Genomic DNA, 11530 nt, shown 5'->3' with positions numbered 1-11530 from the left:
ACGGGGATAGGGTGGAGGTGTGAGCTTGGGTAGGGTGCTCTTTCCAAGGGCCAGTGCAGACTCGATGGGCCGAATGGCCTCCTTCAGCACTGAAATTCTATGATTCATTCTATTACCCCCTGAAACCATGGCCATGGCTGCGAACGCCATTATCCTGGCAGCCCTCGTCCGTTCTGAATCTTATGTACTCTGACATAATGGCCGGCAGCGCAGGCGCGGTGGTGATGCCCGGCAGCGCAGGCGCGGTGGTGATGCCCGGCAGCGCAGGCGCGGTGGTGATGCCCGGCAGCGCAGGCGCGGTGGTGATGCTCGGCAGCGCAGGCGCGGTGGTGATACCATGCAGCGCAGGCGCGGTTCCTTCCGTGGCTCCAGTGATGGCGGATGATGGGGGCCGTCCCCAGTGAGCAGTGTATCTATGAGAAGCTGGCCGACAGCGTGGAGGTGCTGCGGCAGTCCGGGGAGCGCTATGGCATGTCCGAGCGCGACATCGAGAGGTTCATCGCCCAAATCCTGGAGACCAACGAACCGCAGAGGGAAGCGGTCAGACACCCGCGGCTCCTGACGGCGGCTAAGGTGAGGGAGCGGCCCCGGGTGGGAGGGGAGAAGGGGTCGGTGCCCGGCCAGTCAATCTGGGGGTTCTAGGTCGGTGCCAGCAGCCCGGGGCCTTAGGCAGAGAGGCCCGAGAATCGCAGGCCGTCCACGACAGGTGACGCTGCCCCCCCCCCCCCCCCCGGTCTGGGATTTCTGGTTTTGCTTCTCCTCTCTGCTGCTGACTCAGTCTGTCCCGGACCTGCCCCCACATTGAGCAATTCATCCAAAAATAGGAAGTTGGTGCAAAGTAACCTGCTGGGTGGATCACTGGCTGCAGGGGCCGCTTTGTTTCCCCGACTTGCTGTTTCCTGACTTTGCAGCCATGAGCAACTGGTCTGTCTCGGGACTTGGTTGACCCAAGGGGAAGTGTCACCAAGTTACTACCAAAAACCAAATTAACACTAATTTTCCCTCGCACCTGATTATCTCTGAGTCGGTAGATGGGTTTTCAACAGTTTAGGAAAAGATACACAGCAGAGGATCTGACCACAATTTTAAATCCTTCCTAGATTTTCAAATAGTGCTGGAGGACTGAAGGCTTGCTAATGTAACACTCGAGTGTAGGCTAAACTGGGTAACTAGGGCAGCCATTCAATATTTCGAAATGGCTGTCTGTGGTCATCCATTTGCTAAAGCAGAGTCATGCAGAAAATTATTTTTTAAGGCAATGCAGTTGGTGTGTGTAATGTAGGTGTTGAATTGGAGAGGGTCTGGATGGCGTGTAAGGTACCGAATGGAGGCCACTCTTTGTCCTATATGTGACCGAGTATGATATATTTGATTTACATTTGGTCATCTGAGATTTGCTGACAACACAAAAATAGGAGATTTGGCCACAAGCCAGCATGATTGTAAAAGACATCAAGAGGGCACAAGGTAGGCTTGTGAAACTAGCTGACAAGATAGTATTTAGCCTTGGTAATAATTAAAAGGAATTACATGAAATGGAATGGAAAAATGCTCAAGGATGTGGCTGAACAGAGAGAAATTATGCATTGTCTAATTTCCTGAAAGCATGTTTGTTAGTAGATAAAGCTATTTGAAAAAGGCCAGAATCCAGTGATCAAACGATGCAGACAGTTGGGACGAAAAGCCTATTTCTGTGCTGCAAGACTCAATTACTGTACCACCAAGAACAAGAGTAAAATAATAATGGTTAGGTTGCAGTTAGAACATCATCTGTAGTTTTAGATAGCCAATTAATAAAAAAGGCATGAAAGCAACAAAAACATGGCTCCTGTTTGCATGCTGTGAAAGAAGAGCCAAGCCTTCAGGTGCCACATAAACATGATATGTACTTAATTTCCTTCTCTGTGAAACATAATTAATATGATCACTTGATAAATGTTCCCTGATCATGTGATGATGAATGTTTCCATTGTATCAGTCTTCTATTTGGGTGCCATCCTTCATCAACTTGTTGGAACTTGTGCATTTCACACTTTCATAACATGTGAATGCAGAGTGGTAATCCTTCTTAAAATGTTGGTATTGGTTATAAAGGCTTTGAGATTTTCTTCTGGCAGATGTATTTTGATTTTCAATAAGATTAATACTTGGAAATGTTTTTTCATAGATTATCAGAGAGGGGGCAGCATGGTGGCACAGTGGATAGCAGTGCTGCCTCACAGCGCCGCGGTCCCAGGTTCGATCCCGGCTCTGGGTCACTGCCCGTGTGGAGTTTGTACATTCTCCCCGTGTTTGTGTAGGTTTCGCCCCCACAACCCAAAAATGTGCAGGTTAGGGGATTGGCCACTCTAAATTGACCCTTAATTGGAAAAATGAATTGTGTACTCTAAATTTATTTTAAAAAAGATCCTCATAGATTATCATTGAATTTACAGTGCAGAAGGAGGCCATTCGGCCCATCGAGTCTGCACCGGCCCTAGGAAAGAGCACCCTACTTATGCCCACACCTCCACCCTATCCCTGAAACCCAATAACCTCCCCTAACCTTTTTATTTGGACTCTAAGGGCAATTTAGCATGGCCAATCCACCTAAGCTGCACATCTTTGGACTGTGGGAGGAAACCGGCGCACCCGGAGGAAACCCACGCAGACGTGGGGAAAATGCAGACTCCGCACAGACAGTGAACCAAGCCAGGAATGGAACCTGGGACCCTGGAGCTGTGAAACAATAGTGATAACCACTCTGCTACCATGCCGCCCATAAGGAGATTAAATATTTTGTATTAATATGAAACCGAGTTTCTAAGTATTGATTGATAATTGAAATAGCAGAGAGGGGACGGAGGGGGGGGGTGGTGGTGCTTGGACGGAGGAGATGGCATGGGCGGCTCAGTAATTGAATAAGTTCAGAGCAGAGTTCGGAGATTTATAGATATCATTAACATCAAGGAATACAAGGATAGTGCGGGAAGGTGGTGTGTGGTAGGAGATTAGTTGAATGCCAGAGCAGGCTCAAGGGGATGAAAGGCCGACTCCTATATTCCTGTGGGAGGGAGACAATTGCATTAGATGGTGTCATGGGATGGATGGAATAGAAGGGTTGATGAGATGATGGAATTGGTTCATTATTCTAATTTGATCACAAATGTTTGTGCCAGTCTTAAAAGTCACCCAGTTTTCAGAATGCCATTGTTGAAAAGGAATAGAACTGGATCGATCACCTTGCATTGATCTAGACATTGGACATGGCAATGGTGTACCCTGCCCATTCAACCCAGCAAAGCCCCCCTTAGCATCCAGGGAAAAATGACCCATCTTCAGTTCTGCTGCCTTGCTTGCTTGCAGCTAGAAAATGAAGAAATTTCTCCTCTGTGATTTTGCACCAAAAGCACAGATATACAGGTCGTGTGACCTGCTCTCTGCCACCGCTTCTGGCGGGAAGATTGCATCATTTGCATTTAAAGGCTGGTTGTGACTGGCACTCTTAAAAGCTGGTCGCGGCTGTTGGGTGCTTCTCCTGCAATCGGGAATGCCGCGAACCACCTGCGGGTTGTGACCTGCAGTTTGAAAAATCCTGCCTTGAGTTATGCTGGAACAGTCATTGCTGGTAGAGTTGCATTAAAATAGCAAATGGCATGCAAATGCAGTATTTGTTAATTAAATATGGTTAAAAAATAGGGCTGACGAATTAAGAAGTGCATTTTTAACTGTGTTAAATGATAATTACTGCCAAATAACCGCTCTGGCCTGAAAACAATAATAATTTCAATCTCATTCTTTCGGAATGTAATTGGATTTGGCGATTTCAGAAGTATATATTTTTTTACTGTGCTTTTATCTCTCAATTCCATCTTACTTTCTTTCCCAGCCTTTATTTCATTTTCTGTGCATAGAAAAGCTAGGTTTTTGCTTCCTGTTTTCGACCCTGCCCAAGTGAGGATCTTCAATTTAGTGGAAGGCCCTCGCTGATTGCTTGTCCTGCTTATAGATCCCTGTAGAGGGCACAACATTGGATTAGACGCACAATTACATTCTGTGGTTAAAAGCCCATGAGCATCTGTCACTGCAGTGAATGACGAGTTACTGCTGGCTGTAACATTTAGACCAGTAATCTTTCAAAGAATTCCAAGAGATGGGCCAAATAAAATTACACGAGAGTGGTTAAAATGTGGAATTTTCTGCTGCAAACAGTGGTTTAAACAGACCATAAGGCTAAGATAATTGCTTGAAGTGGAGAACTATTAAAGGTCAAAAGGCGTCTACTATCGGTGTCAAATGAATAAGGAGTAGGTAAATGATTGTAAGGAGTAGATGGACATTGAAGTGGTTTCCTTTTGATTTGTGACGTTTAAAGATTTAGTTTCATTTTGCTTTTAGACATAGTAATGTAAACAGAGCAGCATAGTAATGAATATTTGTTTTCCTGATTGGTAATTGGAGAGCACACAAAATGTTGTGTAGGAAGGTGGGGAGGTAATATGCTCTAATAATGTTTCAAATTGGGGATCACATTTGATCGCTATTTTCCCCCAGTGAATGTGTAGATACTAGTTTGTGTGCAAGATGGCTGGAAAATGTTCTGGTTTCTAATACCCAAGAAGGGAGGTGATGACATAGTGATAGTGACATAGGACTAGTAATCTAGAGTCCCAGTGTAATGCTCTGGGGTTTGAATCCCACCATGGCAGATGGTGAAATTTGAATTCAATAAAAGAAAGTCTGGAATTGAAGTCTAATTACGACAACAACACTATTGTCGATTGTTGTAAAAACCCATCTGGTTCTCTAATGTTCTTTAGGGAAGGAAATCTGCCTCCCGTACCTGGTCTGGCTTACATGTGACTCCAGCTCTACAAAAATGGGATTGACAACTATCCTTTGCAATGGCCTAACTTGCCACTCAACTCAAGGACAATTAAGGAAAGGCAACAAATGCTGGCCTTGCTGACTCTTAAACGCCTTCTGCAACTCCGAGCAATGAGGAATGGGCAATAAATCGTCCAGCCAGTGATGCCCACATCCCATGAAAGAATATTAAAAAGGCCTAGGACGCTTACAAAAGAATATTTGAAAATCAGTTTCTTTTTGAAAATTGCTGAGTTTGTGGTAATTTATTTTTTAAAAACACACTGCCCAGTTTCGTTTTTGGAACGTTGGTTTGAAAATTTATTTGGTTAACTGAATATTGGCATTTTATAAATAAGACAGTTCAAAACAGATAAAAGATGTTTTACCATGAGATTATTTTCATCTTTCTTCCTTTATCACCGTTTCTCTCAAGTCAGAAAAAAGCCACCATACCCCTCATTTTGGCTCTATAATGGATGCCTTGAGTTTCGTGAGAACTTTCAAGCCTGACAAATATTCTTCTTAAAAAATGAATTTGTAATCGATTTCTCTTACCTGCTTTTTAAAAGTTATTTTGCAGGTGGTGGGCATCACTGCCTAGGCCAGCATTTATTGCCTATCCTTATTGCCCTTGAGGAGGTGGGGGCGATCCACTGGCTGAACTGCTGCTGTCCATGTGGTCTAGGCATACCCACAGTGCTGTTAGAAACGGAGTTCCAAGATTTTGACCCAGCAACAGTGAAGGAATGGCGACTTATTTATCTGGATGGTGTGTGGCTTGGAGGGAAACTTGCAGATGGTGGTTTTTCCATGCATTTTCTGCCATTGTCTTTCTTCGTGGTAGAGGTCATGGGTTTGGAAGGTGCTATCGAAGAAGCCTTGGTGAGTTGCTGTAGTGCATCTTGAAGATGGTACACACTGTTGTCGCTGTGCATCAGTGGTGGAGGGAGTGAATATTTAAGGTGGTGGATGGGGTGCCAATCCAGCAGGCTGCTTTGTCTTGGATGGTGTCGAGTTGTTTGAGAGTTGTTGGAGCTACATTCATCTAAAGTAGACTCCCAACTTGTGTGGATGTGGACAGGCTTGGGGGAGTAAGAAGGTGAATTAAGTACCTCTGAATTCCCAACTTATGACAATCTGGTGCTTGTAAGTTCAGTTTCTGGTCAATGGTAAATGCAAGGATGTTGATAGTTTGGGGATCTGTGATGGTGGTACTATTGAATGTCATGAGGAGATGCTTAAATTCTCTGATTGGCGATGGTCATTGCCTGACACTTTTAGTGGTGCAAATGATTATTGCCACTTAGCAGCTCAAGTCTGACCTCGGCCTTTCTGCATATGTACATGAACTGCCTCAGTATCTGAGGAGTCGCAAATGGTGCTGAACATTGTGCGATCATCCACGAATATCCCCACTTCTGGCCTTAAGATGGAGGGAAGGCCACTGATGAAGCAGCTGAAAATGGTTGGGCCTGGGACACGACCCTCAGGAACTTGTGGACTGAGATTATGGACCTCCAAAAACCACAATACCCTTTGTGCTGGGTATGACTGACCAGTGGAGATTTCCCTCCCTGACTCCTATTGACTTCAGTTTTGCTGGGGCTCCTTGATGCCACACATAGTCAGATGCATGCCCTGATGCACGGGCAGTCGCTCTCACCTTACTTCCACTTCCTTGTGAATAATTACTTTGCAGCCATATGGTCCTTTGTATAAATGGTTGTCTGAAATTGGGAACTTTATGGGTGTTGTATTATAAGTGGATAGGGCAGCACGGTAGCACAGTGGTTTGCACAGTTGTTTCACAGCTCCAGGGTCCCAGGTTTGATTCCCGGCTTGGGTCACTGTCTGTGCGGAGTCTGCACATCCTCCCTGTGTGTGCGTGGGTTTCCTCCAGGTGCTCTGGTTTCCTCCCACAGTCCAAAGATGTGCAGGTTAGGTGGATTGGCCATGATTAATTGCCCTTAGTGTCCAAAAAGGTGAGGTCGGGTTACGGGGATAGGGTGGAGGTGTGGGCTTAAGTAAGGTGCTCTTTCCAAGAGCCGGTGCAGACTCGATGGGCCGAATGGCCTCCTCCTGCACTGTAAATTCTGTGATGCTGCCACTTTGTAGTTAGTGTCTCAGTACACTAATGGTGCATCTCAAAAAACGAACATGCTTTCTAGTTAAAAAGCTAGATTGTTTTTCAAGTGAAAAATGTAGTGAATGTGTAATTTGAATAGCCTCAGTGAAAAACTGCAATTCCAGGCATGCAGCAAGATTTGCAATGTTTATGAATGTGCTTGGTGTGTGTTTACAGTTTTTAAGCATCCATGATTACAGTGCAGTACCTAATCTTGTCTATTATGGATTTATTTCAGGTTGTAAATTCAATAACTGTTCACAAACAGTATCATCTTGTTAATTTGCTCAAATGAACAAAGTTGTTATATTTTAGATTTTGTTGTCATTTAATTATCTGTCTTTATTTTCCCCTGACAGATTTTGGTTGCCCTGGGGCTCCTCATAATGGCAGCCTACTCCTTCATGATCCCCTATGGCAGATCCCGTTGCCAGAGTGCAGTCGCAGAAGAGCAGAGCTGGAGGAGTCCAATAATTAGTCACATTCGTCTTTTTTGTCTACCAATTGCCAAAAAGTACAATCTCGAAGGTAAGATGATAATTGAAACTTTGTTAAAGATCGCACTGAGCTTATGCGCGGAATCATAGAATCATAGAATTTACAGTGCAGAAGGAGGCCATTCGGCCCATCGAGTCTGCACCGGCTCTTAGAAAGAGCACTCACTTAAATCCACACCTCACCCCATCCCCGTAACCCAGTAAACCCACCTAACCTAAGGGCAATTTAGCATGGCCAATCCAGCTAACCTGCACATCTTTGGACTGTGGGAGGTGTCCGGAGCATCCGGAGGAAACACACACAGACACGGGGAGAACGTGCAGACTCCGCACAGACAGTGACCCAAGCGGGGGATCGAACCTAGGACCGTGGAGCTGTGAAGCAGCTGTGCTAACCACTGTGCTACCATACCGGTGAAATGTTCCAGCCCCTCCCACACTGTAAGTGACACCCCGTGGCAGGTTTCCTGGGAGAGCCACACAAAACGCCATAGACCTTGGTGGGTCCAAAAGACCCCACTGACAGCCAATGGTGAGCTGCCTCCACTGCCTGAAGACATGCTGTGGGGGAGGGGCCAGAAAATCCAAGCCTATGAATTTTGTATGGACACGTAATGTTTAGATTCAAGCAAGTTAGGATCTTGAATAATATGAAATCTGCATTAAAACATTTATACTTGTGGCAACATTTTGCAAATCTAACATGGAAGAGGCATTATAGAACTGAAACTGGCTTAGAAAAACATACATGTTCACTCTTGACCTGATGCAAATATAGGGCTCGCTGAACTTTTTGACTTTCTATCAAAAGCGGCACAGCGGTTAACACAGCGCCAGGGACCCAGGTTCGATTCCAACCTCGGGTGACTGGAGTCTGCACTGTCTTTCCGTGTCTGCGTGAGTTTCCTCCCACAACTGTGTGCAGATTAGGTGGATTGGCCATGCTAAATTGCCCCTAGTGGGTTTACGGGGACAGGATGGGCGTTTGGGCCTAGGTAGGGTGCTTTTTCAGAGGGTCGGTGCAGACTCGATGGGCCAAATGGCCTCCTGCACTGCAAGGATTCTATGAAAAGAAAGGAGAATAACAAACATAAAACCCTGGAAGTATATTTCAAGTTCTAGCACATTTGTAAAAACCTAAAATAAACTGGATAATTACAAATTTCTCACCTTTGGAAAATAATTTTACATTATACCAGGGAGGGTGGGTGTCAGTGTTTGAGATAGGTTAAAAGAACAAAACCCCTGGCAGCAAGCTGCTGGAATCCATCACCTCCTGCATTTGGTAGCATGGAAAACCTGATTGGGCAAGTGGTTGGCTGTTGGGCAGAAGATACACAAGTTTTGAGAACACACCAACAGGTTCAAAAACAGCTTCTTCTCCGTTGTTACCAGACCCCTGAATGGACTTCTTATCGACTGAACTGATCTCTCTACGCATCTTCTCTACAGTTGTAGCACTATATTCCATATGCTTCACTTAATGTCTATGTATTTAAATTGTGTATTTAGCGTATGTCCTATGTTTTTAATGTATGGAGCGAACTGCCTGGAGTGCACGCAGAACAATACTTTTCACTATACCTCCGTACACATGACAAATCTAAATCTGATGTAAATCTATTAATGTGATAAAAGACAATTAAATGCATTTTTAACTCTGGATTCTGTCTTTAACTGTAAGTGCACAGGTTTCCTGGAACTTACCTGACAGAACATGGCAGAAAGGATAGTGAAGATTCATTTGACAGGCTGTAAAGCCGTTTACATACTGAGATTTGACAGCTGCAGATTCACCCAAGTGAAAGGGTTTTGCTCTCTGGACTTTTTCTCAGTGTTCTACTACTGCTTTGGAGGTGATTCCCAAGACTTTGAAGGTCATTTCTGCTCTTCAGAATATTTGGTTTTGCTCAGCACTTCCCATTGTCTGCCTTCGTAACAGCCTTAGTGTTGCTTATGCAACCCTACCTTGGATATTGATGCAAGAGCAGCAGCAGTTTGCTCCGCAGCCACCTGCTGCTCCACAGCTGGCTCAAGCTTCAAAATGCAAACAGCCTAACTGCTGAAATTGCAGAAAATATGACCGAGAGAGAATCTAACCCTTGTCTTGTGAGTGTTTCCTACTTGGGGCTGTCAGTTTATGTTCTTGCTGTTTGACCTTCCAATCAAAGGGCTCGAGATTGGGCCCATCCTTAGAACTGTGAGCAGGCAATATATCCTTTTCAATTTAATTGAACTTTCAATATTGAATGGATTTATCCAAGGCCTAAGATGAATATGACTATTCCAACTTCATGGCCCCCAGTGGAGCGGGGGGACTTTCTGCTGTTTACCCTTTCTGTAACTCAAATAAACGGCATCAATGATATCACATATAATTTGGTAACCCTTCAGATCACAGCTGTGTAAACCTTAAATACGCCTGCATTTGAGGGAATTCTAATGGTGAATCAGATGCACGTAAAGTATCTGTTTTGTGATTATATATATTTTAAAAATAAATTTAGAGAACCCAATTCATTTTTTCCAATTAAGGGGCAATTTAGCGTGGCCAATTCACCTACCCTGCACATCTTTGGGTTGTGGGGGCGAAACCCACGCAAACATGGGGAGAATGTGCAAACTCCACACAGTGACCCAGAGCCGGGATCGAACCTGGGACCTTGGCGCCGTGAGTCTGCTATGCTAACCACTGCGCCACCATGCTGCCCTGCGATTTTATATTTTAACTGAACTTAACCTTAATCCCTTGGAGTGGAATATGGAAATACAAGTCTCTGTTTTTAAAACGTTTATAGGCAAACGTTCATTTCTACCATAAGCTCAACAGTCTAGTATAATTTCCTTACTTTTTAATGCCATAAGTTGGCTTTCAAGTTTCAATCCTTGTGTCTTCAAATATTACATTATTTGGAGAAGACAAAGAAACAAATGAGCATTGCAATATAAATGTTATTGTGCTTAGATTTCACTTTGATACTTTAAATATTGGGCCATCACTTCCTGGATCCCCAGTGTCACATTTGAGGGGTACCCCAAAGATACGTTGGAGAATCCCTCTTGGAAGTTGCTTCCAAGGCTTTACCTGGACTGGCTATTGTCCAGAAGGGTTAACGTCCCTTGGACAATTGCGCTGAGCTGGGAACCATCCGACAAAGAGATTTAAATTGCTAACTTCAGATGGTTCTGCCATTTTTACACTTATAGTTACTCTGAGTAAGTAGGGGGAGACGCACTTCTAACTTCAAAATAACAATTTTAAACACCCAGACCAAATCCCATACAAGACAACTAAGCACCCCACCCACACTGGAGTCCCCACACTCTGACCTGAAAAACCCCTGACCTGCTTTGCTTCTTCAGTCTCACCCAGCGCAGGTAAATCGTTATGGAGTGGCAATCCATTGCTGATTGCCTATTATTGAACACATTTTAGTTTAAAAAAAATTACTGTTTCTCCCTAAATCATCTGAATCTTGGTTGCAGAGTCAAAAGATGCCATAAATGCCATACATTATATAAGCCTTGCATATAATTCATATTGCACAGACTCTGTCACATTCTATGGAGCTGTTAAGTCACACTTAAGCATAACCAATATCATTTTAACCTAGGAAGCTGCTTCAACAGCATTCGATTAGGTAATTCTTCCATGCTATTCACTCCCTAGATTTGGCCACGCCAGCCCTGAGTTCCACTTAACAATTACAACAGAGTATGGGCAACAAAATTATAAAAGAATTAAAAATAATTTAACACTGCCGAGCTGGTGTGAAATGTCGTAGTTTAAACTTTTTGAAGAATGGTTAGCCAATCAAACCATTTAATTTACAAAATCCTTTTAATACAATTTGTTTTACCACTGAAACTGTATGACTCTAAATAACTTTGGAATACAAACCATTGAACATTTTGATCCCTAATATTTTGTACCTTTTAAATATTTGAATGGTTCTCATCCAAGACCTCTGCTCTGTAGTATTACAGTTGTGAATTCAATCCACTTACAAATTATCATGGACTTCTGCTATGCAGAAGTTGCCTTTCTCTTTTTCATATT

General features: G+C 43.9%; 1 protein-coding gene across 1 annotated transcript in view; it reads left to right on the top strand.

Moving 5' to 3' along the window:
• The first annotated feature begins 348 nt into the window (after nt 1-348).
• The window catches only part of c17h6orf89 (chromosome 17 C6orf89 homolog), a 30513-nt gene continuing 19331 nt past the window's right edge, over nt 349-11530 (top strand). Inside the window, exons 1-2 of the mRNA XM_072480368.1 lie at nt 349-573; nt 7333-7501. Of these exons, the coding sequence (XP_072336469.1) occupies nt 382-573; nt 7333-7501 (361 nt within the window). The 5' untranslated portion in view covers nt 349-381. The remainder of the gene's footprint in view (nt 574-7332; nt 7502-11530) is intronic.

The sequence above is a fragment of the Scyliorhinus torazame genome, chromosome 17 (assembly GCF_047496885.1).
Source record: "Scyliorhinus torazame isolate Kashiwa2021f chromosome 17, sScyTor2.1, whole genome shotgun sequence".
NCBI classification, from domain to species: Eukaryota; Metazoa; Chordata; class Chondrichthyes; order Carcharhiniformes; family Scyliorhinidae; genus Scyliorhinus; species Scyliorhinus torazame.
Note: the sequence above shows the minus strand (reverse complement) of the source record. Positions and strands in the feature narration are given on the sequence as shown.